The sequence below is a fragment of the Rhinolophus hipposideros genome (genome assembly GCF_964194185.1).
Source record: "Rhinolophus hipposideros genome assembly, chromosome: 9".
Classification (NCBI taxonomy): Eukaryota; Metazoa; Chordata; class Mammalia; order Chiroptera; family Rhinolophidae; genus Rhinolophus; species Rhinolophus hipposideros.
In genome coordinates this window covers 2409228-2434612 of record NC_138055.1, presented here as the reverse complement: position 1 = coordinate 2434612, position 25385 = coordinate 2409228, and the positions used below count along the sequence as shown (strand labels likewise).

Genomic DNA, 25385 nt, shown 5'->3' with positions numbered 1-25385 from the left:
TACATAATGAAGTGCAGGCACGTGAGGCCCCCGGGCGTGTGATTTAGATGCTTTCCTCCTAATGATGATATCTGTGTGACCCTCCATCCCGAGACGGGTGCTCAGCGTTTATTGGCAAACCGGGACTCGTTAATTAAATTGTAAGTAGAGACTTCCACTTACTCTCCTTGACCTTAAGGAGAGAAGGTAGTCTTGGTTTTGCAAGTAGGCCATCAAATCTGGTTTTGAGATGATTCCCCAAAGTCGTTTTTGTTCGTCGTCACAAGTTGCTGCGGAGAATGTGAGTCATTTTATCTCCCTTCCCTATAAAGAACCAATGTCCCTCTTAAAATCAGAGTGGGAGGTGACCTTGGCAGCTGGTCATTTCCGTGCAGGGCTGGAGGACGGTTTATTGTCATGGAGGTCGTTTTCATTTCCGCACCAGTAAGCCGTCGGCCCTTCCGTAAAAGGCCGGGGAGGCACTTGCTGCCTTTGCAAAGGTGGACCCACGATGCCTGCTCTGGGTCCTCCACACTGGGGCTGCGGGTCCTGGGTGGGCCAGCCCTTCAGGGCGCCCTGCTTGCCCGTGTTTCCCTGAGCTGCACTAACCCAGCTCCCCTCTGCAGTCACGCACCCCTGCCACTGCAGGGGGACAGTGTAAGCACAGCGTGTGGCTGCAGCTCTTGAAGTTCTGTGTGCTTGCCTCTGCTGGTTTCACGTCTGTTGCATAAACCTCCTGTGTTCTGGGGGCAGGATGGGGTTGGATGGGGGGAGGCCAGAGCTGCCGCCAGGTGGGGCAGCGTGGGCATGGCCTGTCCGGATGCCTCATAAAGACCGGGACTGGGTTCCAGCCATCTCACCCTCCCCAGCGGTCCACAGCGCTGCCAGTGTCTGGGTGTGGGGTTGTAGTGAAAATTGGGCTGCTTCTAGGCTTTCTGTATTGCTGACTCAGGCTTGAGCTTCTCAGGTCCTCTGGGGGAGATACCACTTGTCCATGGCTTCCTAGTTTCTCGGATGTTGGTCCTTTTCTTGCACTTGCATGTTTGGCCGCATTTGTGAGAGGCCAGGGAGGAGGAGAGGTGAGTGCAGGTGCCCAGAAGTCGCACCAGAAGCCTCTTCTGTCCTGGTGCGGGACAGGTGCCCGGGCAGCGGGCCCCAGTGGTCTCTGAGACGCTGCCAGTGTGTGTCGTGCACCAGCCGTCCAGCAAACGCAGGTGCCTTGGGGCTGCTCACTGCTGACTGAGCCCAGCCTGAGTCCCAGGAGCTCTGGGAAGCTTCGTACGGTTCCACCTGTGTTTCATTTATTCCTCACGGTGACTGGGGAGTTATTACCACTTGACATGTAGGGAAAGTGGCCCAAGCTACAGATGAAATGTGGGGTCTGTGACTCTGGAACCCTTGTTTGTCGCCTTCGACTCCTGGAGGCCCTGTGCGTGTGTGCCTGTGGGCACGTGTGTGTACATATGTGTATGCGTGTGTGTGTGAGCACGTCAGTCTCAGAGGCTGCCCTGTGGGAAGCGCCCGCCCCTGCCATGCTCTGCTGAGGGGCCGTTGGTGGCCCTCTGGGGACACGCTGCAGCGATGAGGAGAGAGCGGCCCTCTTCTTTCCCAGCTGCGGACAGCGAGGGCCCCGGGCTGGGCATCCGGCCCTCCTGGGGCTGTGGCGTCCCTGCCCTCCCTGGCACGTGGGCACAGGCTGGCACAGCACTCTGAGAAGGCAGACCGTGGGTTCTCCTCGTGTAAGTCGCATTCACAGGCACTGGGCATTTATTGTGCCACAGCTTTGGGAACACGGGACGCAGCAGGTTGGCATGTGGCTGAGGTGAGATAGGTAATAGAGCCGCTGTCGGATACACCCTCGTGTGTCCCCAGTAAATGACACTGCGGGTTGGACGGGATCGGCGTAGGCTCAGAGGCGGGGATGTCCCCTTTGATGTGCCAGGGCCTCCTGGAACCTGGGGCCATTAACTGCCTGGCTGAAGCATTGGATTAGAGATGAGGGCCTGCACGTTTTACCCTTGGATACCTCCCTCTTCACTGTACAGAAGCCCGTGATTCCACTTGAATCTGTCATTTCTTACTCGGTAATCTTATTCTAGATGCTTTTGCATCATTCCTATGGGCAGAAAGCGCCGGCAGGAATTGTGTCTTATCTTGGCACCACGGGTTTGTGACCGCGTGGGCACTGAGGTCATTAGGCCTTGGTTCCAGCCAGTCGTTCAGCAGGTGCTGTCCAGTGAGGGGGCGTCCCAGGCCCGAGGCGTGGGAGTCAGCCCTGAGCCGGACAAGCCACAGCCCCCGTCTCTGCCCTCACTGTTCCGCCCGACTCGCTTGCCTGGCGTGTACCCTCTAGTGCAGGTGACACTGTGGCCGCGTTGGCCTCACAGGGGCCGGCTGCTGGGCTGGGCTCTCCTGGACTTCCTCCAGCCGTGTCTCCTCAGTGGCCTCTGAATCGGGACATGGGTGACACACTCAGCAGGCGTCTGTGAGATGTCGTGTGCTGGGTCCTGATACTCACGTGAGTTAGACAAGTCGTCCTGAGGGTCTCCCACCCGGGTAGAAGGCAGGCTGGGGAGTCAGTGGGTGCAGGGCCGAGTGGGAGGGGCGGCCGCAGAGGGGCCCTGGCTGTGATCTCGCGTTGGTGTCTGTGCGGTGGATGAAGGCAGGTGTGGGGCCTGTGGGCAGTGCCTGTGTGTGGACAGGGCTCTGTGCGGGAGGCGTGGGGAGCGAGCCGGCTCAGGCCCCCAACCCCACCGTGTGCCTTCGCTCACCTTTGTCACCGTGTGGCCGGGGGGGAGGGTGTATGCCCCTGGACGTGGCCCATGCTGCAGACTGGGGCCTCGTTCCCAGGGGGCCTGTCGTTAGGCATCGCCAACGCACCGCCCCTCGGGGGGAGCAGCAGCCAGGTCGGGCGCTGGGCACCTTCCCAGGGAATCTGAGCTTCGTGGGGGCCCTTGGGAGGTTTGAAGGAGTGAGGGCTGTGATGAGAACTGTCAGGATGGAGACATCGAATGAGTAGGGAGGGCGGGCGCGGTTGCCTTTCCTCACGTATCGGAGCACCAGGGCTGGCGTCCCCTCATTTTAAATGTATGCCTGAGAGGACGTGCTATTAATTTGTGAAGTCTGTGAGTAAGACCACCCGTGCTCCACTGTTTTCTTCCTTGATGAGGGTACGCGCCAGAGTAAATAGTCCTGGGCTCATAGATGGTTCAGTTTTATTATCTTTATTACACATTAGTGTCTCTACTCAAAGACATAGGGTGAAACGCCTTGTTTCCCTCAAAACAAATCAGTTCCCTCAACTACATTCTGGTCTGCAGTCATGGTTTGTGATGGGGAAAACATCAGAGCCTCAGAAGTTGCTTTGGAAAGTCCCTTTTCTGTAGTCACGCTGGGCTCTCCCACCCCGTCCGTCGGTCCCTTTACTCACTGGACAGCCTCCTCGGTCCTCCCCTCTTTCCATCGGTCCATCCATTCACCCACCCTCTATGCACCCACCCCTCCGTGAGCCATCTCACTTTCATGGAAATGTTTTACCATCTTGCTTTTTGGGTCCCAGGCGTGGAAAGGAATATCGAAGGTTTTCCTCTCATTATAAGTGCACAGTTTAATGGGACAGATAGTTGTGCAAACCACCAAGGCCACTAAAGAGTCGCCGTGCTCTCAGAGATGTCTCCAGTGACCCAGCAGGGTGCCGAGGAAGGGGCGGTCAGTTCTCAGGGTGGAGGGAGGTCAGGAACGGCCTCAGGCGGGCCGTGATGCGTGAGCTGAGTGCGGACTGGAGGCGCTGACCAGCTGACCAGCCCCAGGCGTGGCGAGTCCCAGGTCGAGGTCGGGACTCAGATCTTTCCTAGGGCAGCGTCCTCAGTCTTAAAATGCACCAACATAGAGAAAATACTTCCAGGAAAGCTAGATGTTTTCAGTTTCATTGCAGACTTGGGTCACGCCAAGGCTTTCTTACTGCTGACAACGAGATGATATGGGAACTGTTTATCGGAGCCATTGTGGTCTTTTGCTAGGGGTTGATTTTTAATCTGCTTTCTTCCCATTTGAAAAAGGGCCTTGCCTGCTGGTGTGGAGGTGTCGGCCAGGCCCAGCTTTCCTTTCCCTCTCCTGACTTGTAGCCATGGCGTGGTTACCAGGCCGGAGTTGCAGGCTCTCCTCCCTGCCGTGCTGGAAGGGGACCCAGTGGCTGGTGCTTCGTAGGGTCAGATGGTTGGCTCCTGCCAGGGCCAGTGCAGTGAGTGAACGTGGCAGACCGTGGTCCCGGCCTGCTGGTCCTCAGGCCTTTGTGTACTCTGTCCTGGGGTCAGGTGACACCTGTGGCTTGATTCCAGGCCATAGACTATGGGTGGTGGGTGTCAGTCTTGTGATTACATCACAACATACAAGGTCCATTTTAGCAGACTAGCTGGATGTTCTGCCTTTGCTCGTGAAGTCCGCGGTCACGTTGGAGGAGCCCGCGTGGCAGGGACCTGTAGGTGGCCTCCGGCCGACTGCTGCAGCGAGCTGGGCCCTCAGCCGTCCATCTGCAAGGAAATGAACTGTGGCAGCAGCCTGGGTGGGGACCTTCCCCAGCCGAGCCAATGGGTCAGAGCACAGCCTTGGCTGGGCTTTGGCTCGCTGAGCAGGGGACCCAGCAAAGCCCTCCCTGGACTCTGGGCCCACGGGTACTGTGTGATAATAAATTTAGGCCTGTTTAAGTTGCTAGGTGTGGTAATTTGTTACACAGAACCAGGAAACTAATGCAATGAGCAAAGGACAAATAACGTTGTCGGGCCTCCTGTCCTTCCTCCAGCATGGAGTTCCGGACCAGCTCTGTCATGGTTTCATGACTCTGCTCCTACCACCCACAGGCATATGTCCATGCCACCCACCGTCTGGGCTGGGAGGGCCCCGAGACCCTCACGGGGCTGACACTGCCTCAGCTCTGCCCGCCCACCAGGCTGAGGCCCAGACGCTTCCTGCCACATGGCCGCACTGAGGTCGGTGCCCACACTGCGTCTGCACCCGGAACCTTGTGTGTGTGTGTTGGGGGAGAGGGGATGGAGCCAGGAACCGGCCCGCCCACTCCGCGTCCCTGCGCTAGTGTCCAGCACATCGTCTGTCCCTGGGCCGCCCCGAGCCGCAGGTGTCCACGCCGGGTGGTCCTTGCCCTGGCCTCCAGTCCCCAGAAGCTGCTCCACCATCTGCATTCTCTTCTGCCCGTCAGCTTGGTTGTCGCATCTTCCCATGAAAACAGCCCTGCTTTGGAGGCGTCTGTTGCGAGCGCGTGAGCACACCTGTGAAGTGAGGAAGATGTACTAGCTTGTCGCCTGACTTCCGTGTAGCTCTAGAAGAATGTGGATCTTAGTTTGTGTTACTGTCAGAAAAACGTACCTGACACCTCTCCAGAGATGGAAAGATGGTGTGTTGTGTTGTCAGAGAGACACTGTTTCCTACGACCTGCCCGGAGGCTTGATTTCATGCCACACTCCTGTTTGTGCTGGTGTCCTGAGCATGAGTCCCTGTCCCCAAGGCCCAGGAGTGACTCTGGGTCATCTCTTCCTGTGACCACTTCAGTCTGTGCGTGTGAACGGTTAGCGGCCTTTTGAGTCTGAGTGCCTTCAGCCCCAGCCGTGCAGAGCGGGTGAGAAGACAGCAGTCGTGTGGCATGACCTTGATGTTAACCAGCCATAGAGGAGTCATTTTGAGAGAACGTATGTGCAGTTTGGCCTCTGCCCTGGTGTCGCTGTGCGTCGCAGCCCTCAGGGCCCCTTGCTGGCGGCAGGCGCACTCTGTGCCCACGGGGGTGTCGGTTCTGCCATAGCCACCCGGAGTCAGGGTCGGACCCCACCGGTTAAGGGCTCTGTTCTCCACGAGACTGTTCCCACTTCAGACGCCAGGCACACTTCTATGGTCCCCAGGCCACCTGCACTTCTGACCGATGACGGGAAGCTCAGCAGTTCCCACGACCCCCTCAGGTCCAGTAATTCACTGGAATGGCTCACAGAGCCCACGAAGGCAGCACACTGTGTGGGATTGCAGTTTCACTGTCAAGTACAGATTGAGGGCCAGCGAATGAAGGGAGGCAGGGGGCAAGCTGGGAGGGGCCTGGGGTGGGCGCTCCCTTCCCGTGGTACAGGCCGTGCCGCACTCCCAGAGCCTCGTGTGCTCACCGGCCGGGAAGCTCTGCTGAGCTGCGTGCCTCGAGTTTTTATTGGGGTTCCGTCACTTGGCTCGGCTGGGGATCAGAGCCCCAGGATTGAACCCAGTTTCCAGCTCTGTCTTTTCCCTGCGGTCTGGCAGCTGAGAGTCCCGACCCTGGGATCACATTGTCCAGTGACCGGTGTCCATCGTGCAGCTGCTGAGGGCCTTGTCACAGTCAGAGACACTCCTGCCAAGGAGGAAACTCCAAGGATTTAGTCTCCCTCCCAGCAGGGGGGGCAGGGCCCACTCCTGTTGTCTGAGCTCCAGAATCACCACGAAACGAACCTCCCGTGGTGGTCATGACAGATGTGCTTCTGGGCAGCCAGCCTCACAGGTTCACCTTCTCACTCGAGGACGAGGCAGGCGTGGAGCGGTCCCCTGAGGGTCCGCTGGGGTTCTGGGCTCTTGGCACAGGAGGAAGGGCTGGCTTTCTCTCTTTACAGCCTCAGCATATTCCTGACAGGGTGTTCAGCTTTCTAAGTAAATCTCACTTCCTGCTGATTTCTGCTGTAATCTCTGAGAGAAGCCATGTATGTTGAGGATGCGGTCGGGGCCGGTGTTGAGAGGCAGCAGGTTGTCCGCAGAAGGAAACCATGTCCCGATGGGCCCATCACGCAGACTCACACAGCCTGGTGGTCAGGGTCGCAGAACAGCCTTGTAGCCAGACTTTCCTAAACCCAGCCCCTCGGGTGCGTTCGGGGTCCGGCCTGTGCTATAGGACCGGCCCGGGTGCCCCCCTGGCTTCGTCACCTCAGCCCCTCTGGCCACAGCCCAGGGGGACAGGCGACCCCCTGGCTGGTGCTGGCACGGGCCCTGGCCCGGGCCTGGCTGCTTCCCCTTTGTCTCTAATCCTGTCCTCACTGTGCCGTGGTGAAGAGTCCTGGAGGGGCCTGAGGTGGACCCGCTGGCCCGCGGATCGGGAAGCCATGTCTGCCGGCTGCTGTGTACCCAGATGGCTGGTCAGCGGAGGCCTCAGCTTGCCGCGTCGGAGCCTCCCTTGGGGGCCTGTTTCTGGACCGACGCTCGGCATCCTCCCCTCCCTCTTCTTGGTACAAAAGGAGGGCCTGGCACCTGTCCAGTGCCTGCTGTGTGGCAGCCACTGTGCCAGCAACTTTCCCGAGAGAGTGCTGTGAGGGAGCTGGGGCTCTCCCCATTCTCCAGGAGAGGGCCTGGAGCACTGAGTGCCTATGGAACTTTCCAGAATCCGCCCTGGGATTTGAACCCAGGCTGTCCCAACTCTACAACTTCCCATTGCCCTCCCTCTTGGCTCGTTCATCCTGCCCGCTCGCACAGCGCTGGGCCCTGGGGCCTTGGCCACTGGCTGTGGCTCGGCGCAGCTTCTCTTTGGGACCTTCTCTTCTAGCTGTCAACTGTTAACATAAACCAAATCCTGCAAATGAGGGGGTGGGTGAGCCCAAAACGAGGCTTTCTTGGCTGCAAAGAGGCCCATGCTGTCAGTTGGCTCTGGCTTTTGTTCCTTTTTATCTTTTAACTGATTAGAGGATGAAATGTTCCTTGCAAATCAGAGCCCATTCATGCCGCCCGGCTCTGCCGAGGCGTCCGCGGCTGCTGTCAGCCTCGCAGAGCGCCTTTGAAAGGTTCTCTTTGTCAGGGATCGAAGTGTGAGCAATTATGCTCCCTTTTGGGCAAATAGATCTGAGCGGTGTCTGCCCTGCGTAAAAGTATGTGTTTTTTATGCCAAGTCAGTGGGATACATGGTTTTTATTTTCCCTTTTAGCATAAATCCTGTGATACAATGTGTTTGCATAATTTATTTTTAATCAAGAAGACAAGATGTCTGAGCAGGATTTTCATTGTGCGGATCTGCACTATTCAAAGTGCTGAGAAGCACGTCCTGCAAAGACTGTGGCGGCCGCTCCCTCATGCCAGTGCGGCGGGTCCCTTCCTTCCTGGTGACTCGCCGGCCCCAGAAGGGCTTTGTGACAAAAATCTTTTCAGCCTGAAAGATGACAATAATTGCACCTGCCTGCTCATTCATTCTGTGGACACTGATTCCCAGTGACATGGACATTTCCCGTCCAGAACTACTGCTAACTGCATGGCCCCGTCCGTGGAAGGGCAGCCGCTCACACTTACGAAACAGGAAGAACGGATTTTCTTCCAGCACGTACTTTGCAGCTCTGATGTACAGACGTTGAAAGTAACGCCTGGAGTTTAGTGGTTCATTTCTCACCACGTTCAAAACGGGGCAGCCTCACCAGAAACGCGTGCCGTGCATTAGGAGGGAGAGACCTGGTGGCTGGCGAGCTTTGTCGCAGTGAAGGATGGGCACCTCCACGTGAGAAGGCACAGATGCTCCCGGGTCCAGGGGTGGCTGCCCGGCGAGAGTCAGATGCCTCAGTGGGGCCTCGTGTTGCCACACGCCCAGGGCACACGTCCCCACCAGATGGGCACGTGTTTGCCTCTGCAGTTCCCCTCCAAGGCCGCACGTTGCCGAGGGAAGGCCTGGCACTCAGGATACTGAGGGTCAGTCATTCTGATGAACCAGGCCACTTTGAGGCTTCGGGTTGAATTTTCTTTCTGTCGCTCCTACAAGTCGCTGAGCTGCAGGAGGGCAGGTCACAGGCCTGGTGTGCCCGGCTGCGTCACCTTCACGGGCAGCGCATGCACATGGAGACCCCTGCTAGATTGATCTTCCCAGGGGACCTGCTGGAGGCGGTGCCTCGGTGCTGGAAGGACTGCGGCTCCCGGGGTTACCTCTGCGTCGGGCTTCCGGTTGTTCTGTGGCCCATGCTTTCCCAGATGCGCTGGGCTGAGGGAGGTGGCTGTGCCCAGGCTGACACACAGGGCGAGTCAGGGCACCCATCTGGCAATGGCAATGTGGGTTTATTTCACGGAAGGGAACAATCTTGGGTTCTGTCTTCAGTCTGCTGCTGCCTTGCATGAGCCTTTGACAGATGACCCAGCCTGCCTTGTGGGTGAGGCTGTCCCCAGCTCAGTGGTTGGTATGAGGCAGCTGCTTGTCACCTGTCAGGGTTGAGGTCCTTCTGGCCAAGCCTGAGTTGGTCGCCTCTTTCCACATCTCCTGGGGGCGGGGGGAGCCGAGGGCTCGCCGGTTCTTGTACCCACTGCAGGTGGGGCCTCGGGTGGAACTCAGCACAGAAGAGAAAGGGTTCATTTTTACTCTGTTTCGTTAGGTTACTTCAGTGGCAGATGTTTCAGAAATGTCTGTTTAATTTTCCAAATCTGTTTGCTTGCTGGTTTACCTTAGAAAGGTGTCTCATGCCTCCCAGGCACATATGAGAGCTGTTTGTTTTCCCAGTTCAAAAAATGACACCTTCTCCTTAAGTGGGCTGGAAGTGCCACAGGCAAAACCGGGACCTGCCGGGGTATGTGTCCCTCACTGTGGGCAGCTTCTCCCCCAGCGGTCACCCTGTCCGTGTGTCCTGGGAGCACCCAGCTCCAGGCCTGGTCCTGCAGGTTTAACACCTGTGCCGAGCACTGAGCACACGCCAGCCCAGGCTCCGTGCCAGTCTGCGGCCCAGACAAGGTCACGGTCTCGGGAGGACCCACCCCGGCAAGCCGGGTTCCTGCTGCGGCCGCAGTCAGGGCCTGGGAAATGGCTCCTAGTCAGTACCCTGGGCGTGACAGTTCCTCAGCTAACAAACCATCACTGGGGCAGAGGAGATGTGAGCCAATGCCCAGGAGTCCTGGAACCTGCTAAAAAGTCACTGGAATCCATGCCTGTAAACCTGGAGTTGGCACTTCATTTCCGATTATTAAAATGGGACATTGCCACTGCTGACGTTGAGGGGGCTGGGCTGTGCTGTGCTAGCGCTGGGCCCCTGGAGGGGACAGTGGGCTGGCCTCTGCTTGTCTCTGGGCAGCACCAGTCAGGACTGCGCAGTGGCCACAGCCTACATGCCCTCCTAGAGCTTCAGGCGGGGGGGACCAGGAAGGACCAGGAAGGACCAGGAGCCGCCTGACAGGGCCGGGCAAGGGTCCTGGGCGCGGCCCCTGCAGGGCCCCCCGCTTCCTGGGTGCTCTCTTCAGGCTGTTACCATCCTGCTAGCCTGCTCTCCCCGAACTGCCAGATGCATATTCTTAGAGCTCCTTCCTCTTTTTCTGTGTAAAAGAGCCTTGTTCAGAAAATTTAGTCATTTTCTACGCTGCTGGTTTTCAAGTGTTCATCATATTTGAATTGCACGTTGACCAGCACCCCCTCCCCCTTCACGTCAGCGCCCTGGCCTGAAACGGGGGCTGGCGGGGCTTCTGCCCCGGGGGAAAGGGCAAAGGTCAACTTTGGATGGAGGCACCACTTAGGACCCCAAGAACTTCTAGAGATTTAATTTTGTAGCTGCTGATAATTTTAGAAATACATCTCAATTCTTTAAAAAGAGCAGAATGTTCCATCGCATTGTTGGAAAACTCCTCAGCATTGCCACGTGGAGAAATAGGACTGACAAATCGGGTCTATTCATGCTTTTGGCTGCACATTTTATTCATTCATTCATTCATTCACTTCACTCACTCACTCAGGCTCTCATTCGGCACCTAGTGTGTACCAGGGGCTGGAGAAACAAAGGTGACTTGGGCGCTGCACCCCAGAGCAGCTCACGTCCCAGGGCCGTGAAGCCCAGTACACGGTGATAAACGCTTTACTAGGGCTGTTTGTAGAACCAAGAGGAGAGAATTGCTGACCCTGGGTGTGTCAGAGGACACACCCTGGGTGGGGTGGGGGGGCCCACCTGGCAGACTGTGGCGTGAGAGCCTGGAGCCCTGGCAGAACAAGTGGGCTTTGTGCTGGGGCACTGGGGCCACCTGAGGACACACGGGGTGGGGAGGGGGCAGGAGTGAGGGCTGAGAAGGGAGGTTCATTCTAAGGCACCCCGACTTTATTCTGTGGGCCAGTGTTTCTCAAACTGCGTTGTTTATGAGTTGACCTCCCCTCGTGGGGTTAAGTGCCCCTGGGCTGACAGGCCGGGGACACAGGGAAAGGATGACCCCTTTGTGAAAAGCTTTGCCATTCGGTTCTGCTGAGTCTGCTGCCTGTGGAGGCGCCACCCATCACCCGCAAGTGGCACTTCATGTGCCACTTTACCCTCCACTAGAGCAAGTGGCAGCTTGTTTTTGATAGTGGAATTAAGTATATTAAAAAAAATGCATCTGATAAAACAAAAGTTGATTAGAAGAAGTCTGTGATGGAAACTGCAGTGGCACACCACGTCCGGATTCCACCAACCCCGTCCTGGGGCGAACCTCTGTCATGGGGACCCTGTGTGAGGGGCGGGGGTCCTGTCTTCCTGGGGGCTGTTGGGGGCTGCTCCCTGGTGTAATTTGCCCCTTGAGGGTCCCAAGCACAGGTTTGTGGCTGGAGAGCTGATTAAGCAGAGATTCTCAGATCCCACCTGGAAGATTCTGACTGAGAAAGTCGAGATGAGCCTGATAACCTGTGTTTTAACAGCTACTGAGATAAGGAGGTGCCAGCTCTGTGTGGGAGCCCTGAGGCCACTGTCAGCCTTGACTGCACCCGTCAGGCGCCCTCCGCTCCCCCGTCAGGCGCCCTCCGCTCCCCCGGCAGCTGGCCTGGTGCTGAGGCCTGGACTCCTCGACCTGCTCTCCCCTGTTCCCTCACCAAGTGCCCCAAGGCTGGGGGACAAACCCACATGGGGGTGCGGTGCTTGGGAGACGGAGCTGGAAGGGCCCAGTGCAAAGAAGAAATTTCATTGAAATGTCAGGTTTTATCCAAAAAACTAGTGATGATTATTTGCCTTCATGCCATATGTATATTTGTTTCGGTTTTAGTGTAACAAGGATTTTAGATTCCTCAGGTGATCTGTCCTTATTGCCCTAATGAACCCTGTTTGGTTCCAGCCGACTCTCGTCCTGACCCCAGCAGGTTCCCTGACTCCAGCCCCTGGTCCCTGTGCTTTCACGGGGAGGACAAATGGGGCTTTGCTAACGCAGAAATGCAGGCTCCGTCATGTTTGCATGGGTGTGTGCCAGAACCTGTCAGTAAAGCAGAGCAAAGCCCCCATCCCCTGGTGCAGGAACTGCCCGTCCAGGGAGAGGAGCCCTGCCCATAGGAGCTGAATACCGGGTGAGCAGACACCAGCCGGAAGAGCCCCTGCTGCCGGGTCCCCCACCCCTGTCTGCTTCCTGGACCCGGCACCCTGCGCCCAGGCCTGGCCTTTGCTCACCTGGAGCCTTCAGTCCCGTCTGTCCCTGTGGAGGCAGCACACACCGGGAGGGGCCTCTGGGGTCCCTGCACCTGGTCTCATCAGCCTCCTGCAGGGCAGTCACCCCTCCCTGGTAGCTGGCTCTCGCAGGCTGCAGGGCCTCAGAGGTGAGCCTTTGGGCCCCACTGTGTGACTGGTCACTGTCTGGTGGGAAGTGACCTTGTGTTGCTATCTCTATACCACAACATTGACGGGGCCTCATTGCCCAGCCGTCCCTCCCCCCACACCCGGCCTCCTGAGCTGGGGCTGCTCAGGTGTGTGAGCTCTGGTCAGCCAAGGATGGCCACCGTTTGGGGTGGGTGACGTGGTGGCGGTGACAGGGAGAGCAGAGGCAGTGCAGAAGCCGCTCCAGTTCTGGGAACCAGAGCCACCCAGAGCTTGTCCGTGGCGTCCTGATTGCCTGGTCTCCGTGGGAATAGGCGCTTGGCCTTCCCCAGTTGCATTTGCAAGATGCAGCTCCCCCCGCCCCCGTGAGTCCCCTTGCTTGTGCTCAGTGGTCAGGAAAGCCTTGTTTCTGCAGCACGTCAGTTACTGGAACACGAGTCAACACGAACCAGTAAACGACCGAGCACTAACTTCTCTTTCACACTTATTTATTGGCCATTTCTAGAGCTTTCTTTGGGAGAACTGAAAAAAAAACCTGTGTACTTTTTTCAGGGTTACTTTTCAGGGCAGGCCACTGGGGAAGGTGAGCCCTGCAGAGGAGGAGGTGTCTCTGACTCAGGAGGTTGGAGAACAGCTGGGTGGAAGGAGGGCTTTAGTGACATTGGGCAGCCACAGTTAACAGAGGAGTGTGGGGAAGTCCCAGGCCCATCGGATCAATTAGGCAGCACTTGCCCGTTTTGCATAGCAGCACCGTACTTCTAGGCCCTTCAGGCTGGAACGTCATGGGCAGCACTCCGGAGAGGGGAGCGTGGTCACCATGATCACCAGAACCTTTGTTTCCTGGAGGGACACGTCAGGATCCTCAGACGTGGAGCTGCATGGAGCTCCAAAGCCTTTTCGGCAGGCTGTTGACAGCCCAGCACAGTTGTCTGGGCTGGCGAGGCAGGGACCTAAGCTGTGTTACTGCGGCGCCATGTGGAGGGGCAGGTGATTTCAAGGCTGGTCGTGTGCCTGGGAGGGCAGGTTGTAAAGCCTTGTTCTACCCAGAGGCCCAGCCGTCTTCCTGGAGCCTGGAATCTGGAATGCAGAGGCACCTGGCCCAGGGCTCAGGGCTGTGCCCCACTTGGCACTCTCTGGTTGGGTCCTGCAGGGAGCAGGTGGGCATTTGCCTGGGTGAGGTTGAAGTGGGTCCCGTCTCGGGGAGCGGGGAGCTCATCTCCTGCCCTGTCTGGTGGGCCCGCCCTGTGCCCGAGAAGGAGCCTCTGCCTGTGGGGCCCGACCAGTCCCTGTCAGACCGGTGTCCTTGCGTGTAAGGCAGGCGTCCCGACCTTCTTCCTGGGTGTGGATGTGGGCTTCCCCGGCGTGGCGCACACTCAGCACGCAGTGGCGTCATCACCTCCAGCGTTTGTTTTCCTCAAGGACGAGTGAACCGTGAAGTGAAGTTCTCTAATAGCAGTGACCTCTTTGCTCCTCGCAGGAGGTAGCTTGGGGTCCCTGGCGGTGGCTGTGGGTGGGCGCGGGGCCTTGGGCACAGCGGGGACCTGCACAGGGCTGTCCCTGACAGCCTCGGGCCTGTGTGTGTTTCCTCAGAGCAAGTCCACCGGCACCTGGAGCAGCACGAGGTGAGGTACCTGCAGTTCGCCTTCCGCTGGATGAACAACCTGCTGATGAGGGAGGTGCCGCTGCGCTGCACCATCCGCCTGTGGGACACCTACCAGGTGAGCGCTCCTGCCCCCCACCGCGGCCTGGCCTGTCCTCTGCGCCCCTGCTGCTGGGGCTGCGTGCTGCACGTGGCTTTTGCCTTCAGACCTTCCTCTCGGTTGAACTAAGGTCTTTGAAAAGTCAAATTCTGATGTTCTTGTCATCTGAATAGATGTAAAACAGGAAAAAGGAACTTTCAGTAATTCTGTTGTAGCTGAATGTCATCCCAGCCGTGTGGTGACACTGTCTCTGGTGCTCACTAGCCATTTACATGTTGGCAGGGTCCTAGGGGATGGCTGGGTACTTGTCACTCTGGCGGGTGTCAGCCACATCTCCCAGAGACACTCACACTCAGACTCACGCGGCTTGTGTTTTGAGTTACTCATAATAAAGATTTTCAAAAATTCACTGACAGATTCAGTGCAATGGGAAATTTTCTACTCTCCACCGATTTTGATGAAACTCATTTTTTCAGGAGATTGAGTTTTCTGGAACAAACCACCTTTGTTCCCTCGAGTGTCCCATTGCTTATTCTAGCACCTTTTCATTTTGTCAGCGATGTTTACTGAAGCCGAGTCCACGCTGGGTGGTGACACGCGGCCTTTCATTCTTACTCACGGGTGGGCATCGAATCCCAGTGGAGGCTGGAGTTCATTCAGCTCTGAGCACACACAGGCTTTCTCCCGCAGTGGGCATCACCCTCTGGGGCGTGGGGCTCTGACAGCTGCCTTCGGAGACTGCGCAGGGAAGCTCCAGGGCAGGCTTCCTGTGTTATTTCCAGGCATGGGATTGGGCTCCAGCATCAGAGCCTTGCCTGTGGATGGCCATCGAGATGGTGGTGGCAGGCAGGGGCCTTTGAGCAGGCTGGAAGGGTCTCCGGCCCCCCTCCCGCCATTGAAGGACGCCTTGGTCTGGACGATATGTTCTTCCCGTGGGTCAGGGAACTCTGGCTGCTGACCTGCAGCGCCTCCACGCCTGCTAGTTTTCATGAGCCACCTAGAACCGTGACCCAAAGCTTTGTTCCTGATGCTGGCCCACGTGCCCTGGGCCCTGCGAGTGTGTCGTGGCTCTGAAGCCCCGTGTTTGACTTTGCTTTTCCTTCTTGCAGCTTGTCTATTCTAGTGATGCCCACTACAGAAATTAGGATGAGTCAGTGCATTGTGTCCAAATCCTGCACTTTGGTTTTGCTTTCTAGGTACTTTGGCGATGGCAGAATTTCTGGCCGCTAACATTGGTTGGGACATAAAGCCTTTCCTTGGGCTGTTGGGTAAAGTGGCCAGCAGCCTGTACCGTTGACTAGGTCTCGGAAACATCTCAGGAAGCGAAACTTAATCTCCCGTAAATTGGGAACACTCACCGTTTGTGATGGGTTAGGCTGTTCAAGACCCTGGCCCCTCATTAAGCAGAGTTCCTGGCCATTCTGTCCCCATTATGGATAAATGAGATATTAAGTCAGTCGCATTTTGGGGAGCTAGAAAACAGATCTGTGTGTCCATGGCCCTTCACCAGTTTGCTAAAACACCTAATACGTATTAAAACATAAGTACAAGTGTGACACCTTTATTGAGTTAATTTTCCTAAAATTAAATTTTGTCATGAATTCACTCGTTTGTACCATGGACTTATTCTTAAACTGATGTCCCCTGGTCATAAACCTTTTCATATCTTAAAAATTGGGGGTATTTTTATTTTACAGGCCCAAGGAACCATGAAATTGCATTGCATCTTTTGGCAGTGAAAATGCAGAGCAATCATAGGATGGTGATTGGTGATTACTTTTCCCTAAACGGGTGTTTATTAGCTGGGCCATTACAGGTTTCAGTAAGTCTTTAACCCCTTACAAAGCAGCTGAAAATTCTCTGGGACGTGTCAACTAAAGGTTATATCAGTAGATAAGCACCTACCCCATCCCAGACCCCAAACTAGACAATGGCACAAGTGTGAAAAAAAGGCATTAAAAAAGCGCAATCAGAAATTGCTCAGCCAGCAGGGAGATGGCCCCTGCTCCCCGGGTGCGTGGTCTGGCCATGGGCTGCCCTGTGCGGAACGGGCCGTCCAGCTCCCGGGGTCTCAGCCATGGGAGCTGGGGGCCAGGCCTCCATAGGCCCCAGACACCAGTTTTCCTTTCCCTCTCCACCCTGGACTGTGCAGGGTCACATCCTGCCCTCTTCAGCCGGATCCGGGGCCTGCGTTTTGATGACCTCACATGAGAGGGAAGCCCCTGGGCTTGTTTCCTTGCTGGCTGGTCGGCAGCTGCAGAGCTGGGGCCATCATCTGTATGTGCCTGGTGTCCTGGTCAGCCCGGGCATGCTCTCGTCTCATCTGTTTCCTCTTGGCCCCCGCTTCTCCCGTAACCCTGACTGCCTGATCTGTGTCCCTAAGCCGGTGAGTAGGCTTTGCTTTCAAGTGGGTGAGTGCAGGCTTGAGGGTGACAGGAAGATCGAATGGTGTTTCCAGTCTGACAGCTGTTGGAACGGGTTGCGGCAGGGATAGTCAATTCCGAGCTCGACTTCCTCTTTCTGGCTCCGAGAAAGCTGTCCCAGTGCTGGCAGCCGTTTGGCCCTGGGGGGACCTTGCTGTCCACGCTGGGGGTGGGCTCCTGGAGGCTCGCTGGTCGTAGACCTCTGGCCTCTCCTCCCCACATTGGAGGGGAGGACGGCAGAGGGCCGTTGGCCTGTGGCTGAGCAGTTTCCTTTGGGAGCCGTTTGCTGACAATCGAGCATGTCGCGCGGAAGGCCCAGCAGCCCCTCAGCCTCCCTGAGTGTGCGGGTGCTGTCCTCCTACAAACTCCGCCGTGGTTTTTCCAGGCGCGTCCCGTGGCCTGGCCTGAAACGAGACCACAGAGGTCACACGTGTGTCCTTGTCAGGAGTGGTTTGCAGGAAGCAGGTCTGAGCATCAGTGTCCTGCCCTGGAGGATGTGTGAGAATGATTCTGTGACTGTAGGTGTGTGCCCGCTCCCCGATGGGGTGGCCTGCACATTAGTGCCACCTCAGGGTTCAACGTCACTGCGGACATAAAGGCTGGTGACTGATTGGCATGTGTTCTTTTCTTTATTTGAATTCAGAAATAAGGTCAGGAATGGGGGAGTGAAACAAGAGCCCTGTTAGCTGCCACCTGGGAGGTGGGCCAGGTGTCAGTCACCACCGCCTGGAAGGCCGGGTGCGCAGGCTGGGCCCTGGGCGGCTCCGGTGGGGCATGGTGCCCGGGTCGGTGCCTTCAGGCCTCTGCTCACCCGCGTCGTTCCCCACCTCCGTGCAAACGTTTCTTCCACAAATCTGTGCTCCGTGCCCAGTGTGCACCAGGCACTGTGCTGGGCCTTGGGGAGACACAAGCAGCTGGACGGGCCCCTCACGTTCCAGTGGAGAGATGACGGACGTGTAAAGAAATGACCTGTGACGAATGAAAGGCTCAGTGTTAGCAGTAGAGATGCTGTGAGGAAAACAGAGTTGGCGCCAGGAGCTGCTTATGAGTGGAGAAGAAGCGAAAGTGGCATTTTAGAATTAGTCATGCAGGATGGCCGGGAGAGGGAACCTTCTCGAGTCCAAGAGGGAGCTGAACTGCTTTTGCAGTCTTCCTGGTGCTGAAGAAGCTGAGGTGGTGACAGTGGCAGGGCGTGAACACGCAAACTCTCAGGAAGGGACGGAGGATGCTGGAGTTACCATTTGTGGTGCAGAAGTCAGAGGTAGGAGGTCAGAGGTTGCGAGATGGCCTCTGCCTGGAGGTTTGAGCTGGGACCTAAGAGATCGGAGGGAGGGAGCTTGAAGTCCAAGATCAGAGTGTCTGCAAAGTTAGGTCCTGGTGAGGACTCTCTTTCTGGCTTGTAGACGGCCGCCTTCTCACTGTGTCCTCACGTGGCCTGTCCTCTGTGCTCACATGGAGAGATGCCTGGAGTCTCCCCGCTCTTACAGGGACAGCCGTGCTGTGGCCTCAGGGCCCCACCTTAGGACCTGCTTACCGCACCCTTAGAGGCCCCTTCTCCAAATACGGTCCTTTTGGGGGTTAGGGCTTCAACCTATGAATTTGGGGGGAACATGGTTCAGTCATAACAGGTGCCCTTTGGGGGGTGTCTGGAACAGCTTGGGCTGACCTGTATCTTGTTACCTGTGACCAGGTGCCATCTCCCTGTTGGACTCACACTGTGGAGCTGCAGGCCCAGCCACTCACCCCGCGTGTGCTGGGACCTTCCCTCTGTGGCCTTTGTGGGTGGAAGTGTGAGCTTGTGGCAGGAAGTCAGCTTGGCTGTGCTTTGGAGGAGCTCTGACCCCAGGGGCCCTGCCTGGCTGATGGCACCAGGGGTGCTGCAGTTGGTACATTTGATAGCTCACGGCCCCACGCTCCACACCGCACGCCCTCTCCTCACTCAGAGCTGCTCCGGGCCAGGGAGCCCTGCAGTATTGTGGCCTCAGCGGCACCTGCCATCTTGGGATTCATGCACATTCTCTGGAAAAACGGCCACAATGAGGCTTCTGTCTCATCTCCACACCACAGACCCAGGGCGGTGCCCTGGCTTAGGGCTCATGGGGTTCTGCTGTCCGAAGCCCAGAGCCTGCTCCCCAGCCTGTCCCTGCAGCCCCCAGAGTCTTGGGAGAGCACCGACGTGAGTGACAGCCACACTGTCACCCCACGTGCCTGGTTGCACTTTAGCTCCGGAGGCCTGGGCACTGGTGCCTGCAGGGCCCACAGACCCCCACAGCCTGTTACCCATAGGTCCTGGGACAGTAGCCGCCTGTCTGTCTGCTCAGTCTCCTCCCGAGAGGATGGAAGTGGGTGTGCTTTGTGCCCTGGACAAGGATCCCTGGCCTCCCAGGTGCTTGCTGGGGTGGGCTCTGGTGCTGCAGGCCTGGGGGGAGCCACGGGACTGTCTCCGCTCTGAGGGGGACGTCCACTGGGGGACCGTGCTGGGAAGGAGACAGGCCTGAGGGGTTGGCATGCAGATTTCCTGAAAGGCAGGAGACCGAAGCGTTCAGTTTTATTAAATGACATGAGACTGTCAGCCAGCTCAAGACTGTTTAGCTACTTGGGGTCTGTTGTGGCTCCAGATGAGGTTTAAGTTTGTTTTCCTCATTCTGTGAAAATGCGCCCGGAATTCTGATAGGACTGCAGTGAACCTCAAGATTACTTTGGGTAGTTTGGATGTTTTCACAGTATAAATTCTTCGAATTTGCAAACGCAGAATATTGTGTAATTTATTTGTATCTTCTTCAGTTTCTTTCATCTGTGTTTTGTAGTTTTCAGTATACATATCTTTCACCTCCTGGGTTAAATTTATTCCTAAGTATTTTATTCTTTTTGCTGCTATTGTAAATGGGATTGTTTTCTGAACTTTTTTTTTATGATGGTTCGTTGTTAGTGTGTAAAATGCAACTGATTTTTGAATATTGATTTTTTTTTTATCCTGAAACTCTGAATTTATTTATCCAAAGTAAATGAAATTATTATCTCATGGAGTTACCGGTACCCTCATGTTCACGGTGACATTATTTACAAAAACCAAGATGTGGAAATAACCTAGTGTCCGTCAGTGGATGACAAGACAAATGGCCCATGGCTGTGAATGGGAGTGGCACTCTGGGAAGCGGCAGGGGGGCCTGTGTGCAAGTGAGGGGGCCTGCACAGTCCATACATTGCCCACGGCCTGGTGATTTTCTTTCAAGGAAAGGAAGAATTTCCTTCCCCCCGTGAGTATTGCAAGATGCCTTCATTTGGCTGAAGGCATTTGTTAAATCCCTTCCTGGTGAGATCCAAAGGCCACTTGAATTCTGATTAAGAAACTTCCACTGCCCATATCCCAAAGGGCATCTGTTGTTACCACTGCTATAGGGCGGGCTGCCAATCACAGGACAGGACGTGTGGAGCCTGGTCCCCTCCGCTTTGGATCACGCACCGTATGTCTGGGGCGCCACCTCCTCAGACAGGGCCCCCGCACACTGCTGTGGGCAAGGCCTCTGGCCCCAGGCCCCTGGCACACGCCATGGGAGGGTCGTGGCACGAGGGCCGTCAGCCTGGAGGGTGTTTTTTCCCAGTAAGTTTCCAGTCAAACTGACCCAGGGGCCACAAGGAAAGGACTTGCTGGGACATTTCCCACAGGCCCCAGTGGACACTCCTCTACGACCTTTGGGAGTTGTAGGAACTGAATCTGCATCCGAGTTCAGCGCTGCCCATGGGGCCGTGGGCAGGTCCCCTCTCTCGAGCTCGCCTGTGGGATTGCTGTGGGAGTCAGTGATGTGTTTTCAGCACAGGGGTTGGCAGCGTCTCCTGGAGAGGGCCCTGCAGTCAGTGTTTCAGGCCCGTGGGCCACAGGGGCCGTGTGCTCCCTGGTGTTGTGGCCCAGGGGCATGGAGGGTGGCTATGTGCCAGTAAGACTTTCCCTACAGAGAAGGCCACTGGGGGCCATACCGGGCACTTCCATGCTCTGGCACGGGAAGTACTGGGCACACAGTGGGCACTAGATAAAGTCGTGTTTCTTCTGTAGCCCTGGTACTTTGTAAACCATGGAGCTGCACACATCCTCGTGTTATTGCCAGACTCTCATCGTTACCCAGGTTTTATAGAAATTGCACCTGGGGGTCTCAGCGATGAAGGGACTCGTGCAACATGCCACTCCCTCCCATGCTGTGCTCATTCCTTATGTACCCACCTCCTGCAGGACACTGTGCCCAATGCCCGGCATCAGACCGCAGTGAGCCTGGCCCAGGTCTGTTACTTCGGGCACTGCACGGCCAGAGCAGGTCCAGCTGCCAGGGGCTGCCACCATTTCTCCACATCTCCTCGGCTCTGGAACAGTGCCCTGCAGGGTGTGGTGGGTGCGGGGCTATGGCCTGCTGAGCTGGCACCCTGCAGCCGCCGAGCCACGGGGCGAGAGAACGTGAAGAAGGGACACTGGGACTTGGAGTTGCAGCGTTCTGCTTTCCGCACAGTGGCAGAGCTCCAGGGTTCTGTGGGCCTGGCCCTTCTGAGACACAGGTCCACCTTCCACAGCGCCTGGCTGTGCCACAGGGACACGGGGAAGAGGTCAGGGCCAGGGGCTCCGGCCCTTCAAAGGCCAGCTACCCCCTGCTGCATGGACCCCTGAGGGGCTGCCCTGACACCCATCTCCTGCGCTAGCTCCCATGGCACCCAGTCCTTTCCCATGTGGGAGGTGAAATTCCCCCCTTGTTTTCATTTTCCTGCTGTGTGGCCAATCTTCACCACCCCTGGAGAAGCTGAGTTAGAGATGGCCGGGGGTGGGGCTGCCATGCCCTTGAGCACATTCCCAGCGCCTCTCAGGAAATCAATCCATCGTTCGCCTGTGGGGAGCCCCTGAGCCATTTATTGGACACGCATTAAGGACCTGGCCCTGTTCTCAGCACTGCACGCGGCCACGGAGGACATGGGCCCTGAGCTCAGACAGCCACATCCAGTGCGGGGGCTGCAGCAAGCCGTGCAGGCACTGACGTACATTCCTGGTGCCAGTGGGGTCCAGGCCCACGCAGCTTGCGTGCCAGGAGGGCATCGTGGAGGGGTGGCCCTGAGGAGATGTGTGCTCCCTGTGATGGAAGCTTCCAGGAGTGCTGCTCCAAGAACACTTCAAGCCCTGGTCAACACGGAGCAGAAGGGGGTGTGGGGAGCAGGAGGAGGGTTGCTGTGAACCGGCCAGGGCCAGGGTGGCAGTGGCCGTGCAGGGTGTGCTGGAACGGCCTGGGGGTTCTGCAGCGCTGCGCTGAGACACACCGTGGCCCGGTCAGAAGCAGGCTGTGGAGACGACACGGAAAGGCTGGCTTTGCAATAACCAGGCACCACTGACACCGTAGCCTGATTCCAAGGACGTCTTCCGTCTGTGGGATCTGGTGGAAAATAAAATATCTACGTTTCCAGGCTTTATGTTCACCTTGGATTTTGAGGTGCAGTCAGAGGTACGTGCTGAAGAAGGAAAGGTGGGTTTGGGTGTGGTGGATGCTTCTGGAAGGGTCAGAAGGCCTGAATGACACCTGCTGCCTGGGTCGCGCCCTCCTGTGGCCACCCCTCGAGTATGTTCTGCAGACGCAGCTCACTTCCAACAGGTGGAATGTGGCAGAGTGACGGGCTCTCGCCTCTCCCACTGTGACTTCCATCTTGCTGGCTGTGGCCCTGGCTGTCTCTGAGGGAAGCTGTTGCCACGTTGTGGGCTGTGCCGCGGGCCCTTCCATGTCTCTGGCATCCGCCAGTGAGGACCCGAGGCCACCATGAGCCACATGAGCGAGCTTGGGAACAGGTCCTCCCTTTGAGTCTTGAGATAACTGCAGCCCGGCTGACCCCTGGACTCCGTACAGCCTGGAGAGTCCCTGACCCACAGAAATGGCGAGATAAGGAATCTTACACCGCTAAGCTGTGCGTGATTGTTATACAACAGTAGATAATTTGGTGTCAGATGATGGTTTAGGTGGCACTTACTGAGCTGGGCAAGACTGGGCAGGAGAAAGTGGAGAGAGGGAGTGGAAAGGAGGCATTCTATCAGGCCTCCTGTGTTTGAAATGCCTGTCGGACCCGGGGAGGGGGGCGGTGGGCCAAGGGCAGCTGGGCCAGGACTGGAACTCGCTCTGGGACAGTCAGGGCAGGTGGCCTGTGGTGGCTGTCAGCCGAAAGGACAAAAGTAAGAACAAGGAAGCAGCCGGAGAAGGTCCTGGTGAGGCCACCGCCACCTGCCCCACTGCTCTGGCAGCACTTTGTCTGGGAGCCGGCCCCTCCCATCGGTGAGAGAGCAGCCCTTGGAGAGCCTGCTGCTCACGGGGCACACGGGGGCCGTTTTATGGGTGAGCACTTCCTGAGGTCGGTCCAGGCCCAAGAACAGACGACATCTGAGGACACGGGGACCTTGGCCCTTTGCTCTTCCGCAGTCACAGAACAAATGGGGGTGTGGTCTCTCTGCTCCCGCGGACCAGCGAGGGGCCGGGAGTGGGAGGCCTGGCCTTGTCCCCAGAGCAGCCGGTTATTCCGTGTCTGACATTCTCGACCTGCACCCCCAGTTACAGAGACCTCCTTAACAGACAGAGGCACAGGGCAGAGCAGGCATTCATGATGGTGGCTGCCAGGCCTGAGGCGTGATGGGGCGGGGGGGTGTGTCACAGTACGCCCCGAGACACGTCCCTGTACCCCTGCCCTGCCCACGTCTGTCCCCACCCCATCCCCTGCAGCACCCACGCACGCACAGGCACAGTGCCGGGAGCAGCTGTGTCCCTGCACGTCTCCTGGGCCTGCAAACACCCTGAACGGCGGGACATTCGTCGTGCCTGGCAGTGCTGGCGACCTGCTGCAGTACCTGGTCGTGCCCGCTGGCACTCTGCCCCTTACTAAGTGTGCTCTGCATTCAGGGACTCTTCTAAGGTCTGGCACCGCCCAGTAACTACCTTCCCTTTTACGTGCTCTGGAAGAAAGTGAGAAAGTACGAGTTCACCTCAAACTGCTTTCAGGAGCTCGGCCTGGGGCGTCACAAGTGTGCGGAGTGGTTCCAAGGTTTCCAGGCCTATTTCCAGTGACCTTTTGCTAGTGCCCACGAGGGGAAGATGGGATCTGCCTGGGCCCCCGGCGTGATCATGCCAGTTCTTGGGGACCAGGCTTTGTCCTGGGCCAGCCAGGGGCCTCCTGTCCCTGTGTGAGGACTGAGACTTCCGAAGCTTAGTGTCCCCACCCTGGCAGACTTTCTTGTGTTTAATTGCTGAGCTCACAGAGGCCAGTAAAAGAAGCACAGGCCTTGAGCGGGGGCGCTGGGCCTGGATAAACCCTCGACTCCGAGCCCACTTCCCGCGGGCCTGCTCCACCTCCGATTACTTTCTGAAATATTCTATTCATTCGCCTTGAGAAAGTTGCAGAATCTTTAGAGAAAAGAAAGCTCCTGCCTCGGACATCACTGCCCCAGCATAAATCACTGCCATCAGCGAGTAGTGTCTCTTCTCGCCTTTGTCTTCAGTAACCCACGCACTTGAGGCGGGTGGTGAATTGCTCTGCGGGATCCTTTATGTCGATTGTGGTGGGTGGTGTGTGACAGCGGTGTTTTGCTGTACCCTTGTCATCATGAGGCACGTTAATTGACATTATTTTTCTTAATTCCACTCAGCCACAGGTGGTAACACCGGGATTCTGTCTTCATTCCCATGGGTACTGTTGAATTGCGACAGTTTCCCACGTGTGTGTAACTGGCCGCGCGACATTTTACGACACCCTGTACTTTGTGCAGGTGCTTGGTGGGACATTTTTAAACGCTAGGGGATGAGTTACGTGGAGCCACTGTTGTCGCCTGTGTTCGTCTGGAACCCCAGTGTGACCTGCAGGGTTCTGGGCGCTGAACACCCTCTGCAGGCGCCATATGGCTCTTGCTTCCGGAGGTCACAGTCTGTCCAGAGTACAGAGGAGCCCTAAGAGACAGTTACTAGGGGCAGGAGGATCGGCTCCCGCAGACTGTGCTGGGGGAGGGGCTCAGGGAGGGCTTCGGGCAGGGCTGGGGGTTGGGGGGCAGCGAGTGGGTCTGCCGGGGCTTCCCATTAGAGCAGCTGATGGCATGGGGAGCAGCCACCCTCCGCCTCACTTCTCTCCGTCCCCGGCACACCCCTGGAGTCACAAGGCCGCCTGTGTGACCCTGGCATGGCTCCGTGGTCCAGGCCAGCGCCCAGATGTCCCCCCTATGCCAAGTGTCCCCAGCCGCATTATTTATACCCCAGAGGTCGGCCTCCTAGCATCTGCTGTGTCTTTTGGCGGCGCGGCCAAGAGCCTCTCACAGAGGCGGCGGGCGTGCTCATTGCTATTCCGCCGGCGTGGCCCCACTTCCTCGGCAGGCCTGTGGAAGCCGGCATTCGTCTCCCCTCGCTCTGTGATAACAGAATAAAGGCTCTTTGGCTCTGATTGAAGTCAAGTAGCGGGGCCAGCGGGCCAGCACCTGCCCAGGTTACAGATGATGCCCTCCTCTCTTAGGTTGCAGGCTGGGCTGAGGGGTGCACAGGCGACGGTGTGGGGAGGGGCTGCCGCTTTCCTGGTCCCCTGAAGTCACACTCTGCCATCACTACCTTTGCAAGAGGGCAAACGGGACGCGCTGTGTGGTTGTGGGAGCCCTTGGGGTCGGCACCGCATCTCTTTGGAGACAGCTCTTCTCCCCAAAGCTCAGGCCTCAGAGTGGCCCTGGGTGCAGTCCCATAAGCCTTGCTGCCTCTGTGAAGGGTTTCCGGCTCGGCCATCTGGCTCCTGCAGGTGTCAGCTGCTGCTGC

The 25385-nt window shown here is 57.3% G+C and overlaps 1 protein-coding gene across 1 annotated transcript in view; it reads left to right on the top strand.

Annotated features, from left to right (window-relative positions):
• TBC1D22A (TBC1 domain family member 22A) overlaps nucleotides 1-25385 on the top strand; it is a 275779-nt gene that overhangs the window by 177120 nt on the left and 73274 nt on the right. Inside the window, exon 11 of the mRNA XM_081059292.1 lies at nucleotides 14064-14191. Coding sequence (XP_080915418.1) covers nucleotides 14064-14191 — 128 coding nt within the window. The remainder of the gene's footprint in view (nucleotides 1-14063; nucleotides 14192-25385) is intronic.